The 19491-nt window shown below is 50.0% G+C and overlaps 1 protein-coding gene across 1 annotated transcript in view; it reads left to right on the top strand.

Moving 5' to 3' along the window:
• Window positions 1–19491, top strand: part of kiaa0825 (KIAA0825 ortholog) — a gene marked incomplete at its 3' end in the record, with an annotated part of 104615 nt that overhangs the window by 38101 nt on the left and 47023 nt on the right. The window contains 3 exon segments of the mRNA XM_079751840.1: window positions 1027–1252; window positions 3352–3495; window positions 5266–5360. Of these exon segments, the coding sequence (XP_079607966.1) occupies window positions 1027–1252; window positions 3352–3495; window positions 5266–5360 (465 nt within the window).

A 19491-nucleotide genomic window follows, 5' to 3' on the forward strand; every position in this document is an offset into this window, starting at 1 on the left:
TCCAATCATCTGCTTCACCTGCACAGTGACGGACAGGAAAGGATACAGAGCAGGTGCTGACACGGATGGCCACCAGCGCCGCTGCCACCGCCACCTCGCTGCCACCGGCCCAGCATCGGGGGGGGGGCGGGGGCAAGAGGAATGTATGAATGAGAGACAGGCCACCACCGCCCCCCCCCCCCAGGCTCGGTTCTCCTCTCTACCCCCACCCCACCCCACCATTTTTTTTTTCTTTCTCAATGTCAAGTCTCTGATGGCCGCCTGACAGGAGACAACGTTTCCTTCCTGCCTTATAATTACAAAGGGAGGGGGGAGATGCAGAGAGTGGGGCGGGGGGGGGGGGAGAGAAGGCAGGGTGAAGGAGACGTCTGGATGGCTCTCCCACTGAGTGATATGCGTCCGGTGAATGGCGGCGGCTCTCTGTCAGAGAGGGAGGTTTATTGTTCTCCGTCGCCGCGGTGACCCCTCGCTCTAAAGTCTCCCTGTCCGTCGGATGATTTGTCTCCGCCTCCCTGTTGCCGCGTTTCACAAGTTGGTGCCGCCACGACTCGTCGTCGTCGTCGTCGTCCTGTACGTATTGTTTGAAGGTCAACATTTAAACTAGAGAAATATCGTAATTTATTACGGAATATTACAAAACACACTCAAAACACTGCGTTTCACGGAGGGAAAGGAGGTTTTCTCAAATGTTCCTTTTCATTTGTTTTCATGAACTGTTCTTTTGCTTTGGTTATTCTTTTCTTATTTTTGCATCCATCAATGTTTATCTCTTTCTCCCACCCTCGACTCCCTCTCTCTCTCGTGCTCTCTCTCTCTCTCTCTCTCGCTCCCTATCTCTCTCTCTCTCTCTTTTTCTCCTTCCTTCCCTCCCTCCCTCCCTCCCTCTCTCTCTCTCTCTCTCTCTCGCTCCCTCTCTCTCTCTCTTTCTCCTTCCCTCCCTCCCTCTCTCTCTCTCTCTCTCTCTCCCTCTCTCTCCCTCTCTCCCTCCCTCCCTCTCTCTCTCTCTCTCTCTCTCTCTCTCTGTAGTGCGTTTGAGCAGAGGAGGTGGGAGAGCGCCAGGGCCCAGGAGAGAGGAGGAGGAGGAGGAGAAGGAGGAGGAGGAGGAGGCGGAGGAGGAGGCGTGGCAGCGGCAACGGCGGTGGCGGCCGAACTGACTGAGCAGAAAATAGGGCTGATGCTGCTGGAAGTGTGCCACGGAGCAGGTGGCAGCCCCAACCTGAGGCAGATCCATCACATCATCCGGGGCAATGAGGTAGGGAGCCGCTCCTTCTGCCCAGACCATTAGTCGTCTGCTGGCCGCGGCCCCGCAGGCTGCTTTGTTCAAGGTGTGTGTTTTACACACAAGTTACACAGAAGGTGTGCGTGTGTATGTGTGTGTGTATGTGTGTGTGTGTGTGTGTGTGTGTGTGTGTGTGTGTGTGTGTGTGTGTGTGTGTGCCTGTAAATGCGTGTAACAATGTGTGTGTGTGGGTGGATGTGTGTGTGTGTGTGTGTATGTGTGTGTGTGTGTTTGTGTTTATGGGCAGCTGTGTTTAGTGTGTGTGTGTGTGTGTGCATTTAAAGCGTGAAACATTGTGGGTGCTTGTTAAGATGGGTCTGTGTGTGTGTGTGTTTGTGTGTGTGTGTGTGTGTGTGTGTGTGTGTGTGTGTGTGTGTGTGTGTGTGGGTGTGTGTGTGGGGAGAGGTGTTTAGTCAGGTTGTTGTGAAGGAGCAGTCAAGTAGAGTTTATTTGTTCAGCATTTTATCCCCAGTGCTCTAAAAAACACGCCGGTTGTCACACAAACACATAAACACACACACTTGGATCTGTGTGGAGACGACAATACGGTGCCGCCACTTTGTCGCCAGGTTCCTCCTGTGTTTCCTTCAGAGGGGATAGGAAAGTGAAGGACCATGGGTAATTGTCTAGTGCGCTGCATTAAATAATATAGTATAAGATCGTTTCGCAAAAAAAACAACAATTTTATCTTTAACATGACTTCCCACCCTACAGCATGATACTGGAGGGTGCCGTCGGAGGAGTGTCGAGATGTTGGGATATTCTGCTTCTGTTGTATGTGGAAGGCTTTGTGCCGAGCTACGGTATTATCACTCTACAGACAGCCAGTTGGAGTATGACAGGTGCACGCCGAAACAGTAATGCCTAGGATTGGCAGGGTTAGAAGTTTTATTTATTTTATAGTTTAGTGTAATCTTAATCCTCACGGCTTTTTACTTATACCCGCGTCACATGAAATTGTAGTTAACTTTCGTTTTTGTGTCGAAGACTCCAAAACCCTCTCTGGTTATTTTAATCTCCTAATAACAGTAAGGGTTGCATGTGGGAATGGAGAAGGGGGAAAAACATTAAAGACGCGTTGCCCTACAAACTGGTGGAATGGTCATGTACCCGGTGCATAAACTCTGCGGTCGGGTGTGTTACTGGCCACTGCCTCCACCAGATCAGGTCAAGGCCAGGACAGACAGGGTCATGGTGAGGATGGGCGGGTGTACAGAAAGTGTGTGTGTGTTTGTGTGTGTGTGTGTGTGTGTGTGTGTGTGTGTGTGTGTGTGTCTCAGCGTGTGTGCATGTACAGGCACAACGCAGTGTGAACCCACTGTACTCCCATCCGTCAACTTGACATGGCCTCTAAGCTCCCCCCCCACACACACACACACACACACACACACACACACACACACACACACACACACACACACACACACACACACAGAAGCCCAAGCGCATGCACAAACGCAAACGTACACACACACACACACACACACACACACACATACAAGTATGCGCACCAACGTCTGTGTTAACAACCCAAGGTTATATAAAGGGGGTGAATAAAGTTAGCTAGAGCTAAAAGCCCAAACCCTGCCGCTTCTCTCCTCCGAATGTAACCCTGCTTTCTCAATGCATCTTCATTATCACAACGCAGAAACAAACTCCACGCAATTACTCCCCCCCCCCCTTGTTTCTGGGACCACCAATTAGGGAGTCTCTTTCAGGCGACCATTCAGTGTCTACTAGGCTGCTGGTACATGATTATTCTACTTCCGATGGACAGATTGAACTGGTACGAGGCAGACGCTGAATGTGTCCGTTATCGTCCACTCACTAGAAGACCCGCTAGTGTAAAAACAACTTAAACGGCAGAAATGCAATTACTGCGATTACCAAATGCCAGGTCAGGCCTTCGCTCTCTCATCCGTCACCGTACGTCTTTTTTCACCTCGTGTTTCTGTTTTAAAATGTCGCCCATCCACGCTCAATGACTGCCTCTCTTTCGTGTCCTCTTCCCCTTCGCTGGCCTCCTCTCCTCACCTCACCTCACCTCATCTCACCCTCTGAATGCTGCGCAGGAACTGTTGATGTCCAGGCTGGCCGGAAACACGGACGCAGCTCACAGGGTGAACTTCCAGCCCGGTTCTGAAGGCGACGTGCCTCCGAGCCCTTTCAACCCTCTGGTACAGTTTGACCACATCGGAAGGGAGCGGCTGGAGCAGGTGAGTCCCCCGGGGGTTTACATACAGAGCATTATGGCTAACAGTTCATTTCATAGCAGAACTGCAGACGGTGAAGAAAAGAATTAAAAACAAAAAAAAAGGATATATCACTTGGGACGTTTCCATGACTATCTGTACCTTTTCAGGCTTACTTCAACCTTTTACTTCAGCCTTTGTACTGTGTGTGTGTGTGTGTGTGTGTGTGTGTGTGTGTGTGTGTGTGTGTGTGTGTGTGTGTGTGCGTGTGTGTGTGTGTGTGTGTGTCTGTGTGTGTGCTAGGCATGCCAGGTACTTCCAGCCATAAGGCCAGTGGCACAGCATTTGTGCCACTGGCACTGTGTTGCAGTTGGAGGATCTCGTGGGTCTCTGTGGGTCCCAAAGCCCCAGCCCTCTGTGAAGTTCCCAGGTTTTCCAGCAGGCTCTTTATCCTGTGCGGGTCGCTTGCCTGACTCCCCATGCTGGAGTCAGGGAACAGGAAAGAAAGAGAACGGGGATTGAAAGAGAAATGTGAAAGCCGGTGAAAAGGGATGACAGAGGATTTGTCCTTTTGCTTAAAATATTGAACATGGATGAAAAGGAGTTTCCTTTCCTGGAGCCCTTTGAAACACACCGCCTCCTACCTCCAAAACTTTACCGCTGTGCTATCCCTGAGACCGCGACTTAATTATAAGACATATCCCTCCTTGAATTCTAGCTAAGTGTGAGTGCATGTGGTGCTCATGTGTTTGTGTCTGTGTGTGTGGTTTGCATGGGTGTGTTACATGTTTAAGTGCTACATTTACACTCTTGCATCCCCTGCCTCTTTCTGTTTGATAGTAAAGATGTATTAATACATTTGCCTTCCTTTTGTCATGCTAATGCCCCCACATTGTCGCCATTGTTTCGAAGAAAAGACCCGCTGTAATCCAGAGATTTACCCTGCTCTGTGCTTATCACAGAAGGCTGCATAGCTTTGCATAGAAACACCCTATTAGGGGAATGATTAAAATGCCTTTCCCGGCTTCAGGTGCCGGGGTTGTTTGTTAAACAAAACAGGGCGAGGAGAATAAAGAGGAAGCCAGTGCCATCAATCAGGCAGTAAGGAGGGAGTGTGTGGAGGGAGGCGGCCGGCTTTATCCTCATCTTGTCAATAAAACTCAGCCTTGAGTTAAGAGCGACATTTTGGCAATCAAAGTCATTTGATTTCTATTTCCTCTTATTTGTGCCACTATGGCACTATGGCTGTGTGTGTGTGTTTGTGTGTGTGTGGGAGTAGGTGCTTGCATGTGTGTGTCTGTTTGTGTGTGTGTGTCTGTGTGTTTGTGTGTGTGTGTGTGGGTGCGCTCGTGGGCACGCATACACATGCGCTTATTTGTTGAATTATGGAGAAAGCCGACCAAATGTTTGTGTGTGTGAGAGATAAATTAAGATAAGAAACAAAGACAGACGGACAGGAAGAACAAAAGAAAGAGAAACCAAGACACAGTAAAGTACGTAGTGAGGAAAAGTAAAGACCCCGCCCAAAAGTAACCTATTTTTATTCTCCAAATGATAGCTCCCTCTCTACCAAAATGGATCTATGAATTAATTGCTGTCTTACTGGAAAACGAAAAAAAACAAAAACTTGTGCAGACATGATTGATCGCTCTGCATTCGGTGTTGGTGCTCCTCCTCCTCCTCCTCTTCCTCGCCTCTCCTGCGCCGTCGGATGGCCCCAGCTGGAGTGGCAATGCACTGATGGTATTAACCCTGATTAATAACTAACAAGGCTCTCTGCTCGTACATCAACAGAGCGCCGTGGCTGACTGGACGTGGGACTGGCCGAGACTGCTGCCAGCCTATCAGCCTCTGAGTCGGGTCACCTTCACCACCCTGCTGGCCAACAGGTAGCACTGATATGTACACCTAACACACATGCACACACACACGTACGTACACACACATGCTCGCACACACGCACACATACATACGCGCGCACACACGCACACATACACGCACAAACACACACACACGCACACATGCGCGCAAACACAAACACACACACACAGCTGATCAAAATGTGTGCACCTGCACTTCGATTTATGCACATATGATGAGCCTGTGATTTAGTGTGCATGCGTGTGCACGTGTGCGTGTGCCCGGGTCTTTCTCAAGCTCTGCACGTTGCCTGACGCTCCTCCCAGGTGAGGCGGTTTCCTCTCTTAAAGTCTTTTAGAAGAAAAGTTTCTGTCTGCACCGGAGACCCACGTCACGTGAGCGACATCTCGACTCGACGCGCAGTGAAACGCTCGCTCGGGACGAGTGAACTTGACATTCACTCCCTACCTGCCGTTCGTCTCTCTCTGCCTAAACACATGTAGGAGCCTCTGTCATGGAGGTTCACAGAGCAGAACTCACCTTCTTCCTCTTCCTCTTCTTCTTCTTCTGCTCCTGCCGGGGTTGGAAGTTCCGCCTCGTGCAAAGGCCACGAGCCCCAGCGACTTTCACAGGGTAGTCACAGGGTGTAAATGTATTTGAATTTGATGACTAGATAAGTATGACCGTTTTTTTGCTTATATTAGCCTGTGTCTATTTCTTTGCTGTGTGTCCTTGTGTATCTTGTGCCATTCATGTGTACCTGACTGCAAGGCAAGTTTCCCTTTTGGAGCAATAAAGTTAAACTGAACTGAACTGAATTAGTCATTCAGCCGAGGCAGGTGTCACGTTATCGTCTCTGAGTAAACGCGTGGGAGAAGAGCGGGCGCTTCCTGTACATGTCTGGGAACGTCGCCATGTTTAGGATGATCGTTATTTAAAGACAAGACATAAGTTAGTTCATCCCTGAGTTACTGAGTTATTCATCATCACGCTGCGTCACCGCGGAGCCTCACTCGCTATCAAACATATTCGTTGCTTCTCGTCTTTGTTCAGTTATTATCTTTTACCAGCGTCTCTGTTCCCGTCCCCCCATGTTACTGCTGTTGTGTCCTGCACTGCGAGGCGGGGGGGGGGCATAAACATTGATGCAGGTGTGTGACAGGTATTAGAGGGCGATAGCTCTGGTCACACCGGGGGGCCGCGGGGCCACCGCCTCACACGCACGCACGCACGCACGCACGCACGCACACATATATATGAGTGCAATGATGCACACACACACACACACACACACATACACACACACACATACACACACACACACACACACACACACACGTGAGTACAGATACATGCACCAAACACCCATGCTCTTACACACATATACACACACACACATATTCATGCACACACAACACATGCATGCATATGCACACATCACATGGGCATGTGCACCTTATTGACAAAGGGCAAGCTCTCCCTCGGCCAAGGACACAGGTATAATAAGGGTGAAGTGCAATGCTCTGTAATAAAACACTTACACACATACACCCACATACACACACACATACACACACACACACATGTACACATACACACATACACACACACACACACACATACACACAAACACCCCCACACACACAAACACACACCGACCCATACACACAGATCAAGCACACATGCACACATGCCCTCGCACTCACACACACAATCACATACGCACACACACACAAACTAAAACATTCCAGGAGTCCATTGTACACATGCTCTCATGTTCTAGCACTTTGCTGCACCTGTGTTTAAATACTCTGCTAAGGCGAGGCAAATTGCTGCTGGAATATTCATGAATGCGAGCTAAATGAGCCAAAATTTGGTAGAGAGAGAGAGAGTGAGATAAAGAGTGTGAAATAAAGAGTGTGAGAGAGTGTGAGAGAGAGAGAGAGAGCAAGAGAGAGAGAGAGAGAGAGAGAGAGAGATGATTAAGAATAACTAGATAGAGATGTGGAGAAAGGAGATTGGATTCTGTGTTGTGCTGAAGGAGCAAGACATGAGATCAGATGTTTATATACGTGCACTGAAAGGGGATGCATAGGGAAGGGGGTGGAGGAAGGGGAAAAAAGCAGACTATAATGACAAAGTTGCAAATATGCACAGACAGCTGGAGAAAATGGGGGCAAATGTTATATAATTCACCATAATCTCACAGTATCAAAGTGCTGGGGAGTCTGTCAGTGGCCTATTAGGGTCTCTTTGTAGTTTCCAAGAAGCTGATTTCATGGAGGATTTGGACGGGTTTCGCCCTGACCGAGACACACACACGCGCGCTAGCGCCCACACAGACACACACACACACATACACAGACACACACACACACACGAACACACGGCACATGAAGTTAAGTTTCACGCCTGAAGACGTTTCCGCTGTCAGAGTTTCCCTCTGATCTGGCCCCCTGGTCTCAAAGAGAAGCATCGGCTGCTTCGGGTGACTGGGGGGCCGCTGGCCTCGCCATCAACCGTCAGATCTCGTTCAAAGAGGTTGATTACGCAACAATTTACCGTGTCCTTTGCTGTTAAACCCGGATTATTCCACAGTGTGTCTTCCTGTACTTGACTCCACCGTACTTATAGAACGGGCTCCGCCGTCGCCGGCTCCCCTCTAAAGAGCCGGCATCGTGACCTTGTGGGGGGGGGGGCTCTCCTGCAAGGGTCTCCTTGAATGACTTCTGCTCTGAGCGCCGATAGATCTCCCCCCCCGCCCCCCCCCCCCCCCACCGGACTGCGTGAGGTATAGGAACGCGGGCCCGCTGGCCCCTCTATATATCGCTGCATGGCGGGACATTTACTGTGTCCAGGGTTTCTATCACTTTCTAATGGAGGCGGGCTATGAGTTAAGGGCAGCAGGCTTTTATACTGGCGCCGGTAAATCACTGTAGCGATGACTTCATTAGCACAGCAGGACACATGCATGTATGCGTAATGCTCCGAGTCTATCTCCCCCCGCTACCTTGAGATTGCACCGTAGCGCCCTGACAAGGGAAAGGCAGTGAATTTATACAGGTGTGTGGGTGGGGTTGTGTATGTGTGTGTGTGTGTGTGTGTGTGTGTGTGTGTGTGTGTGTGTGTGTGTGTGTGTGTGTGTTTGTGGGTGTGTGTCCTTCTTTGTCACTTTGTTCTCTCAACACACTGGCTCATCCATCATAGGAAGATTGAGCCTTTCAGCAGGAAAAAAAAGGCAGTCTGATTAATGCCACCCAGGCAACCTCAGGGTTGATGACTGCTTTACTGGTTGGCTGGTTGGACGGACGGACGGATAGGTGGATGGATGGATGGACTGATACATAGAAGGAGGCGGGTGGAGCTATGGATGGACGGACGGGCCGACGTGTTGGATGGATGGACCGGGAGGATTACATTTTGTCGTTGTATTCGTTCGGCTGCTCAACTCAAGACATTTGGATGCTCTCAAACAGCTTGACAAGCTAGTTCAGTCTTCACTGTTGGGAATCTCAATCTGATCATTGCTATTACACAGTGTTCTCCCCTAACACACAGCCACATTGCTGGTTGTCTGTTCAATGTCACGTTGGTACCGAGAGCTGCACATGGTTATTATGTAGCCCCGGACTGTGTAAGGGCACGCTAAAATACCTGAATGCATGAGTCCTAAAATGTTTGTACGGCGTCCGAAACACAAAGTTCACAGACTTGTTTCGTCCTGTTTTAAACATCCAAAAGGCTTAGAATACGAAAAGGATGTATACGTTTAATAAGGATGGCATGTCTTCAAAGATATTTGTGTTCATGAGGTAAAGTTAGCTGTTTTCTGATTTTAATATCAGGTTCCACCTCCATGAGGCTAAAGGCTTCTGATCAACCCGATGAGCCCAACTCTGTGTGCATTGAGGTTAAATGTTGCTCTAAAATACTTTGCATTGTCTGGGAACTTGACAGATTATGACAGAGTTTGTTGTGCTAGCTGGCTAGTCTTAGTCTGAAAAGCTTTTAGAATCTTCCACAGCATGCTGCAAGATAAACAATGATGTTCTTTGTTTGCTGACCTGCGTCATCCCTTTGCATGACTTGTTCTACTCAAACTAAAGAATGCTTAAACGCCCAGAAATATTTTTTAACTAGAAGCTACCAAGGTGACAATGTGTGTTGTTTAAAACTGTGTGTGTATGTGTGCGTGCGTGTTACACTATGTTTGTGTTTGTGAGTGTGTGTGTGTGTGAGCATGTGAGAGTATATTGTCTGTGTGTGTGTGTGTGTGTGTGTGTGTGTGTGTGTGTGCATGCGAGCGTATGTTGTCTGTGTGTGTGTGCGTGTGTGTGTGTGTGTGTGTGCGCGTGTCTATGCATGTGTGTGTGCGCGCGCGTGTGTCTTAATGTGTGCGGCGCGTGTGTGTCTTAGTGTGTGCTCAGCGGGTTGTGTGTCTAAGTGTGTGCGGCGGGTGTGTGTTGTCTAAGTGCACGTGTGTCAGGAAAGGTGTGGTGACCTGCCTGATACGGGGCAGCTATGAGAGATGGAGCTGTGCGTGTCGTAGGGCGGGTCCACCACTCCATCATGAACACTTCATGTGGCCCAAGGACACCGAGGCTTTCACCTCCGGTAGGGGCCCCGTGTCTCTGGGTCGAAAGCCATCTCAACCCACCAATCCTTCCATCGCAGTCTTTTTTGTGCGCTAAAGGGCTGATTACGGTCCCCCGTTCATGCAACGGAAAGGGGGTTACGGACCCCTTACGTCCTTGTGGACACCTCCTTGCGTCCACCGCAAAGGGCGTGACGTGCGCCTCCCCAAAAATCGTAACCTTCCATCGAGGCGACGCAGCAGCACGGGCTGTGATTGGTCCACTTACTAAAACCCGGCGCAGAACCGTGACGGTTCACGACTGCGTCGAAGCGTCTGCGTGGTCGTTGCGTTGCATGAGCGTGGAACCGTAATCAGCCCTTAACTGGAAGACAGCTACAATCAACGTTATTTCCTTTGTCTTGCAAAAAGCCCCTCATTGAAGCCCATGATCCGAAGGGGCTCTGGTAGACATCTTTAAGTATTCGTGGGCCCCCCGGAGCAAATAAAAACGCACCACCCGCGTGTTTGAAACAATAAGACGCAGTGCGGCGAAACACACCAAAGTGTTTCCCTCCTCATTGTTCCCACTTTTCGGCTGTTTTCCCGCTCAGATCCACAACAATAGCGCGCTGTGGACGGGTGCCAGTGCCCGGTGTCGCGTTTCCGAGCGGCTCCTTAAAGTGCGGCGATGGACGCACGTGCTTTCAGAAAGTGGGCAATCGCCATCTGGCCTCCGAAGGCAGCCATATGGCGGGCCTACTCTTCCCCCGCTTCTTCTGGGGAATAAGATAAAAACAAATATGTCAGAATGCTGCGTCTTCCTCCGCGGACGCCGCTCAAGCCGAGACGGAGCTGGAGCGCGGTGTGTCTGGATTAATGGTCCCACCGTACGCCTCCGGGGACGGCAACGTGTGTGTGTGCAGGTGGCAGTTGGATCCTGTGTGTGTGTGTTTGTGTGTGTGTGTGTGTGTTTGTGTGTGTGTGTGTGTGTTGTGTGTGTGTGTGTTCCTGTTTGTGTGTTCTTGAGTGTGTGTGTGTGTGTGTGTGTGTGTCCACACAGCACATTTGCGTTAACTCGTCATTTATCTGGCTTTAAGGGGTGATGTTATAGGGACTGCGTGTTAGCAGCTGGTTGACCGTTACTGGGAGAGAGAGGGAGAGAGAGAGAGAGGGGGGGGGGGGGGGGGGGGAGAGAAAACCCCCAAGTGCTCAAGGTTAGGCCCTGCTAGGGGCGTCTCAGGCACTCAGTGCTCAGGCTCTCCATCTTGTGAGAGAAGCTCGATATTCAAAAGCCCTGTCACTTCTTAAAATCTGGGGAGTGTGTGTGTGTGTGTGTGCGTGTGTTAGTGTGTGTGTGTGTGTGTGTGTGCGTGTGTCTGTGTGTCATTGAGGCAGGGTGTCTTTCTTCTTCTACTTCTTTGCTACAAGTCCCCATCCCCTCGTGTGTGTGTGTGTGTGTGTGTGTGTGTGTGTGTGTGTGTGTGTGTGTGTGTGTGTGTGTGTGTGTGAATGACAGCCAGAGACGACAGAGTGCGTCTGCTGTCTGCAGGATTCATTCTCCATATTGTGTTCTCAACTCGTCTCGCCCTGGACACACACCGACACACTGAGGGTTTCATCAGCCGTAAGCAGGTGGTGGGGAGACGTGTGGGTGTGTGTGGGTGTGTGTGTGTGTGTGTTATGTGTCTATACATAGCTTTGGCAGTGTGTGTGTGTGCGCATGTGTTTGTGTTTATACACAGGTGTGGAAGGGTGTGTATGTGTGTGTGTGTGTGTCTACACATTTGTTTTGCAGGGTGTGTGTGCGCTAGTGTATGTGTGTGTGTGCTTGTGTGGTGTTACGAGTGTGGGAGGGTATAAGAGTGTGTGTGTGTGTGTGTGTGCCTCTCTAAGTGCATGTCCTTGTATACATGCCGAGCCTGTGTGTTTGTCTGCAGTGCACCACTTTGTATACCGTGTCTGCGTGTCACGGAGGGCACACATTTGTCTCCGCTCACCGTGTGTGTGTGCGTGTGGATGTGTGTGTGTGTGTGTGTTGTCCGAAGGGGGGGGGGGAGAGGGTTTGCTCCGTAGGCGAATAAATCAGTGATGCCTGGGATAAGGCCGTGGCCTCACCTCAGACTGCATAGACAAGCTGAGAGGCTCATTAATCAAACGGCCAGTCACAGATGTGATGGCTTCCACACCAAACCACCAGCAGACTGTGAAAGTCACATCCAACAGAGTCAACTGTCAGCCAGGCAGGCCGGCCAACCCCCACCCCCACCCCCACCACCACCACTACCACCACCACCACCACCTGCCCCATCACCACTACCAGCACCACCACTCCCATCAACACCACAAACACCCTCACCACCACCACAACCACCAGCACCACCAACCCCACCAGCACCCCCACCAACAACACCACCAGCCCCAACACCAGCACCTCCACCTCCACCACCAACAGCACCACCTCCTGCACCCCCTATATATAACCCACACACACCAACACACACAGTTACTCTCTCTTGTCAACCCTTCACCCTGCCCCCCCCCCCCCTCCTCACCCTGCAGTGTGAGACGTCTGAGATATTTGTCTTGACCCACTAAAAATGAGCCGGAGGGTTGCGGTGAATCCATCTTCCCGGGGCGGCGGCGGTCAGCCCGCCCGGAGACACCAGACATCAGTCACCGCTCTGTCTCTCCCCGATGATGACGAGGGCCGGAATGACTGGAGATGAAGAAACCAGCCTTTGTATTGTTTTTTTCGTTTAGCGTATTATTTTTTCGGTCCTCTTAAGAAAGCTCTCGGATACAAAACAAACAGACGGTACTTTGTTCTGTAATGTTCTGTAATGTTGTTTCCATTCGGTGCCATTCAGCCCATTTTACATGCCCAGATAGTCCGGAAAGATGTTTAGTGATACTTTGATTTTCAGTCTACATTAGAATAAAACAAGAGATTTTTCCCACCAGTCAAAACACAGGGAGTGCATATATACAAGTGACAAACCCCAGAAAACCACCTGTCATAGCAGTGTAACTGGGCCGTGGCAATGAACCCAAAAACATTTTATTCCTTTTTTAAACATGGTATTATGTCTTGAGTGTCAACATAGTAATATATGCCATTTTGTCACTGTTACAAAAATTGGACTCTCTCTCTCTCTCTCTCTCTCTCTGTCTCTCTCTCTCTAACACCAGGCTCTCTCTCACTCTCTTTCTCTGTAACACCAGGCTCTCTGTCTGTCTGTCTGTCTGTCTGTCTGTCTGTCTGTCTGTCTGTCTGTCTGACTCTCTCTCTCTCTCTCTCTCTCTCGCTCTCTCTCTCTCTCTCTCTCTCTCTCCCTCTCTCTCTCTCTCTGTGTTACGCCAGGCTCTCTCTCTCACTCTGTGTAACACCAGATCCAGGCGTGAATCCTGTTTAATCTAGCGTGGAGCTTTGCTGGATGAAACACAGAGGAGGCAGTGCCACCCGCTCCTGATTAAAACACGGCGGGTCCCAAAACAGAAACACCGGGGCTGTGGAAGAGTTCAGGATACAAGGGGAAGCTCTGGGGCCCACAGCAGAAACACAGACTGACAAACGTGAGGCACGCACCGCGGTATGTTTGTGGTGTGGGTCTGTGTAAGGATATCAATGTTAATGGGTGGCAACGATATGGGAAGTTATGACAAGCATTTGGCTAATTTGCTCATCATCAGAGGCTTTAGTCATGGCATGTCTGCCTGTGTGTGTGTGTGTGTGTGTGTGTGTGTGTGTGTGTGTGTGTGTGTGTGTGTGTTTGAGTGTGCATGCTTGCACTCTGTATTTCTGAGGTGTGTGTGCGGTATGTGTGTGTGCGTGTGTCTCTGCACGTGTATATGCATCTGTCTCTGGGTCATTGTGTTTGGAGATGGATTTTTCTGGTACATCACAAGGCTGTATCCTGTCGCCAGGCTCATTAGCCTGACAACGGCATCCAGCGCGCCCGGCCAATCAGGGCTCTCCGTTTGGCTGTGCCATTTGCATGTGGTCCAGGAAGAGATAATTAGAGGGATCTCTGCCTGTCACTGTTAATCTGGGACTTAGTGAAGGGCTGTGGCGACGACATACTGATGGACTTACACACACACACGTACACACACACACAGACACGTGCACGCATGTACACACAGACACGCCCACGCAAACACAAATACACTCACAAATGATTGCACACATAACCTGTACTAGCTTGCCACCCTCATCCTCCGCCCACTTTCTCTCACTCTGTCGTTCTCGTTCTCTCTCTGGGTCTATCACTCTCTCTATCACTCTCTCTTTCTCTCTCACGTTATCTCACGCTCTCTCTCTCTCTCGCTCTCGCGCTCCCTTTCCTACTCTCTCTCTCAACCGTCATGTTAAACGGTGGGAGGCCTTTTGATCGATTTCTTTGTTTAATTCCTTTACAGTCACACGTTTGAGTGTTCCTGCCCGTTTGTGTGTGAGCGGTTGTGTATGTTGACTCAGTGGTTGTTTACAGCAGTTGCACTCTGTGTTGACAGAGGTTTCAGATCCGTGCTCAGATAGACTGCACGCTTGTTGCTTCCCAAACAGGCAGAATGCTCACTAAGCCCCACGAACAAGCCCAGCTGTCAAGCTGATATTCTCATTCACAGACACACACACGCGCACACACAGACACACACAAACACGCGCGCGCGAATGCACACACACACATACACACACACATGCGTGTGCGCGCGCACACACGCATGCACGCAAGCATATATACACACACACACAAACACACACACACACACACACACACACACACACACAAACACACACACGGATGCAAACACAAACACGCACAGAGACCCAGGTTAAGACAAATGTGCGCACACATCCATGCGCAATGTGTGCACAGACATGCATCAAAGATACACTTCCTCTAGCCCACAGGTGATTGGCAGGCCTCCTGTTTTCCTGTATTCGCAGTTAATTGATCCAATCAATCCCAGTTTAGGTGCTGCTTAAGCGTTGACTGATATTAAGGGCAGAGCGTTTGATAATTAAAACCTCCTTGAAGTAATTACAAAGCTGGTTTAGCAGCGAGCCATTCTGACATGTCGTACACAATCAGATCCTGTCTGTTGTGTGCTGTACACAAGGGATGCAGGAGCCTTTATTCTGGGGCATGTTTTTTTTTTTTTATGCTGAATCGTGGATGATCACAAGCACGGTACACAGGACAACGCGTCTACTAATCACAATGTCATGTACGATCACGTTTCATTTTGACGAATCCTTGTCGTAATTTGCACCAATGAGATCATTCCAGCAAAACCAAAAAAACGTACTCATGTTTACCTCTATATAGTACTATACTCTACCTCAATACAGTGATAATAAAACACAGCATCCACCACACATTCATCCCCATCCCAACACCCGGTATGTCTCATGAAGGCATGTGAGATGTGTGTGTGTGTGTGTGTGTGTGTGTGTGTGTGTGTGTGTGTGTGTGTGTGCGTGTGTGTGTGTGTGTGTGTCTGTGTGTGTGTGTGTGTCCCTGCTCCAAGATAGCCCGGGACATATGTCCTCGCCCTTGCCAAGCCCACACTCTTTTCCGCCCTGGGAAACAGGTTTAGCCTTTTTTTCTCCGTAGCTTTCCATTTTTCCTTCTCTTGTGTAGTTTTGCACATGACTGTACCCGCTGCGGGACTGTGTAATGGGCCGTACTGAGAGCGCCAGGACTCGCACTGGTGCTGCCCCCCCCCCACGTCCTCGTCTTCAGTGACCCCGTGTCACCGCTGATGGCACGTAATGGCTGACACTTGACTCGGACGGGGCTCTTTAAGTGCCGGGGGCCGCGAGGCCCCGGACTCGTATTCTAATAGAGGTCATTCTGTGTACTCATCCCCCAGCCTTTTACCGTCTTACACGCGTTTCCTTCCCTTCCCCTCGCGTCCTCTTTGCTCCGGCTCCTTCTATCTGTCTCTGTCTCATCTCCCTCGCTCCCGCTCTCTCTCTCTCTCTTGCTCTCGCTCTCTCTCTCTCTCTCTCTCTCTCTCTCTCTCTCTCTCTCTTGCTCTCTCTCTCTCTCTCTCTCTCTTTCTCTCTCTCTCTCTCTCGCTCTCTTTCTCTCTCTCTCTCTCGCTCTCTCTCTCGCTCTCTCTCTCTCTCTCTCTTCCCCTCTCTATTTTAGTTCCTTCTTTCTACTCTATTTTTATCTCTCTTCTCTGTCTGGTCTCACAGGCAACGGTAGGAAGGTATGCTCACCGATACAAACCCCTACCCAACACACACACACACACACACACACACACACAGACACACACACACACACACACACACACACACACACACACACACACACACACACACACACACACAAACACACACAGTCACATGCACACACACCTAATCAGACACACTGTCTGAGTGAATTGGAATGGAATGTTCCGCCCCTCTCTCCCTGTGCCATTTGAGGAACACACAGCGGTGCACTTGTTCCTTGTCTAAAGACAAATCAAGTGTACACTCCACCTGGAATAGGCCTCGATGCCTGCACACTTCAGGGCTGCATCCCCTGTCCTCTCCTCTCCTCTCCTCTCCTCTTCTCTCCTCTCCTCTCCTCTCCTCTCCTCTTCTCTCCTCTCCTCTCCTCTCCTCTCCTCTCCTCTCCTCTCCTCTCCTCTCCTCTTCTCTTCTCTTCTCTTCTCTTCTCTTCTCTTCTCTCATTTCCCCTCCTCTCCTCTCCTCTGTCCTCCTCTCCTGTCCTCTCCTCTCCTTTCCTTTCCTCTCCCCTTCCTCTCCTCTCCTCTGCCCTCCTCTCCTCTCCTTTCCTTTCCTCTCCCCTTCCTCCCCTCTCCTCTCCTTTCCTCTCCCCTTCTCTCCACTCCCCTCCTCTCGTGTCTCCCCTCCCCTCCTCTCCTCTCCCCTCCTCGTCTCTCGTCTTTCCTCCTTTCCTCTCCACCCCGCTCCTCCCCCCCTCTCCCCTCCTCTCCCTTCCTCTCCCCTATTTACCCATCGTCTGACCCTGGTTTCCTTCATCACCCTCGGCAAACACCTCTGAAGAGATGCGGTGGAACCGTTTAACTCCGACCACCGGGGCTGACTCAGGATATGCACGCTGCAGATTGGATCAACATCTCACACCAGCTCTTGACATTTCCACACAGAACTAAAGTAGATGTAGATCACGCTCTCAACTGATTAGAATCATTACTCTGTCATTACAGTAATGATTACCACATTCTAAATACTCCTTCTCCTAATACTCGCCTTTTGCTTTTATAACCTTTAATTTGTATGTGTTCTTCAAAGTACCTCCCCATTTTCCGCCCTGTCTCTTCCTTTGATCATATTGTGTCTTTCCGTGTGTTGCGCGCGCGAGCTGCCTGCTGAAGTACATACCACAGTTTAGCCTAAATGGCTGTATCCAGCACTCCCTCGCTCCTCCAAACATTTGCATACAATTCCAATCTATTTGTTCAGCAACCGAACCGCAAACTTTCCTCTCCTCCGCCGTAATGTCTTTGTCCCCAGGGCACATGCTCCGGTTAAAAACACAGCCGTGTGCTTTCTACAAGGCGCTACACCTCCTGTGTGTGTGTGTGTGTGTGTGTGTGTGTGTGTGTGTGTGTGTGTGTGTGTGTGTGTGTGTGTGTGTGTGTGTGTGTGGAAGCCTCCGTGCCGAGCCCGTACTGTACAGTATTTCCCCCGTGTTGTAGAGATGCAGGCGATGGCCTTGATGTGACAGCTTGCTATGTTAGCCCGGCTCGTTTCTGACAGCAGACAAAAGGAAGAGTGGGATGAGGAGGGGAGGATATAAAATGAAACATTAAAAAACGGTGCAGATATATTTTCCTCAGAGCTGAATTACGTTTTGCCCGAATCAGTCGATTATCTTCTTTTTTGTTTCTTTACATCTCTCTATTGTTGTTGTTATGGGTTATTGTTCTCATGTTGTTCACGGCTTGACCTGGACATGGCTGTGGGATCTTGATGTCGAGATTTTGAGGGCACAACGTTGTCTTTTTTCAGCTTCTAATTTGTAAAGTCATTCATTTTGGTTTGTTTCCTTTAACCGTCTTGCCATCGCATGATGCACAACAAATGTTGTGTTTTATGCTTTTTTACACAACAAAAAGTACAACCATATAGGGCAGGGTATTGAGATGACTGTGGAGCCCCAGGGGTCTGTCTCCTCTATCTCCTCTATCTCTGTCTCCTTATCTGGACACCTATCACTCTGCTTTGTATTATGTGTACTCTTCCTCCTGAACATGACTTGTGTGATGAAAGGCTTGTGTGTACGTGTGTGTGTGTGTGTGGGGGGGGGGGGGGGGGTGCGCGTGAGTGCACCTGCATGTGTTTGCGTGGGGCGCGCACACACGTGGTACACACATCATGTTCGTGTGTGCGTGGCTGGTTCATGTGAGCCGTCGGCCTCTGTGGGAGTTTGACCCGTCAGCTGCACCCAGCAATCAGTCAGCCGGCCCTCCTGTCTGAGTGGTCTCACTGCTGCCCCCATCGAGGGCTCTCCTGAGCAACGTGGGGGGGGTGGTGGTAGTGATGATGGTGGACCTACCTCAAGGTCAGCCTCTCACCGTCCACCCCTGTCACACGCCGCCTCTCCTCGTCTCTGTATGGATGCGGATGTATATACATAAATAGACACGGAGAACGAGAGAGAGAGACAGAGATATCTATGTGGCGTGTTGCAGCCCGGCCTCTCATCAGGAACACCTTGAATGGAGAGTAAAATTTCCAGCTCTTACCTTTCATCGAGACGCTCTCCTCAAGGTGAGCGACCGCCCCGCTGCAGGTATCTAAGGGCGCCTCTCTGCCTGGTTGGCATACAGGAGTCTGCGTCACGTCCCTGCCATTACTGGTACTACACACGCGCCGACACTAGCCGTCTGCCATAGGAGTGGAGAGCGCCTTTGAGAAGGGTGTCCTCGCTTTTTTTTTTTCTCAAGAGTGCGTTTGTGCCAGGTAATTCATGTCGTCTAAGACAAAAAAGTAGATCCGAGTGCAGGTGGATGTTCTGAGCTGAGGGTGCCCTTCGCCCGCATCTCAGCATTATCTGCTTAGGCAACTCTCTCCTCTGTTTTACTTTACTTCAATATTTTGTTTCTTGCTGTCTTTCTTTATTTTTTCCTCCTTTCCTTTAATTTCTTTCTTTCCTCATATGTGGCTGTTGCCATTCCATGGCAAATCCTTATTGCATGCATGTGTGTGTGAGTAAATGTGTTTGTGTGTGTGTGTGTGTGTGTGTGTGTGTGTGTGTGTGTAACTGCATTTGTGTGTGTGTGTGACTGTTTGTGTGTGTGCGTGACTGGGTTTGTGTATGTGTGTTTATGTATGTGTGTGTGTGTGTGCGCAATTGTGTGTGTGTGTGTTTTATGTGTGTGTGTGTGTGCGCGATTGTGTGTGTGTGTGTGTTTATGTGTGTGTGGGTGTGTGTGACTGTGTGTGTGTGTGTGTTTATGTGTGTGTGTGTATGTGTGAGACTGTGTTTGTGTGTGTGTTTCATTGAGCGAATATAAAGGCATGTACCCCTGAGGGCCCGATGAGTTGATGCATCGCAGTAACAGAGAGAGAGAGAGAGAGAGAGAGAGAGAGC

Source organism: Pollachius pollachius (assembly GCF_949987615.1).
Source record: "Pollachius pollachius genome assembly, chromosome: 1".
Classification (NCBI taxonomy): domain Eukaryota; kingdom Metazoa; phylum Chordata; class Actinopteri; order Gadiformes; family Gadidae; genus Pollachius; species Pollachius pollachius.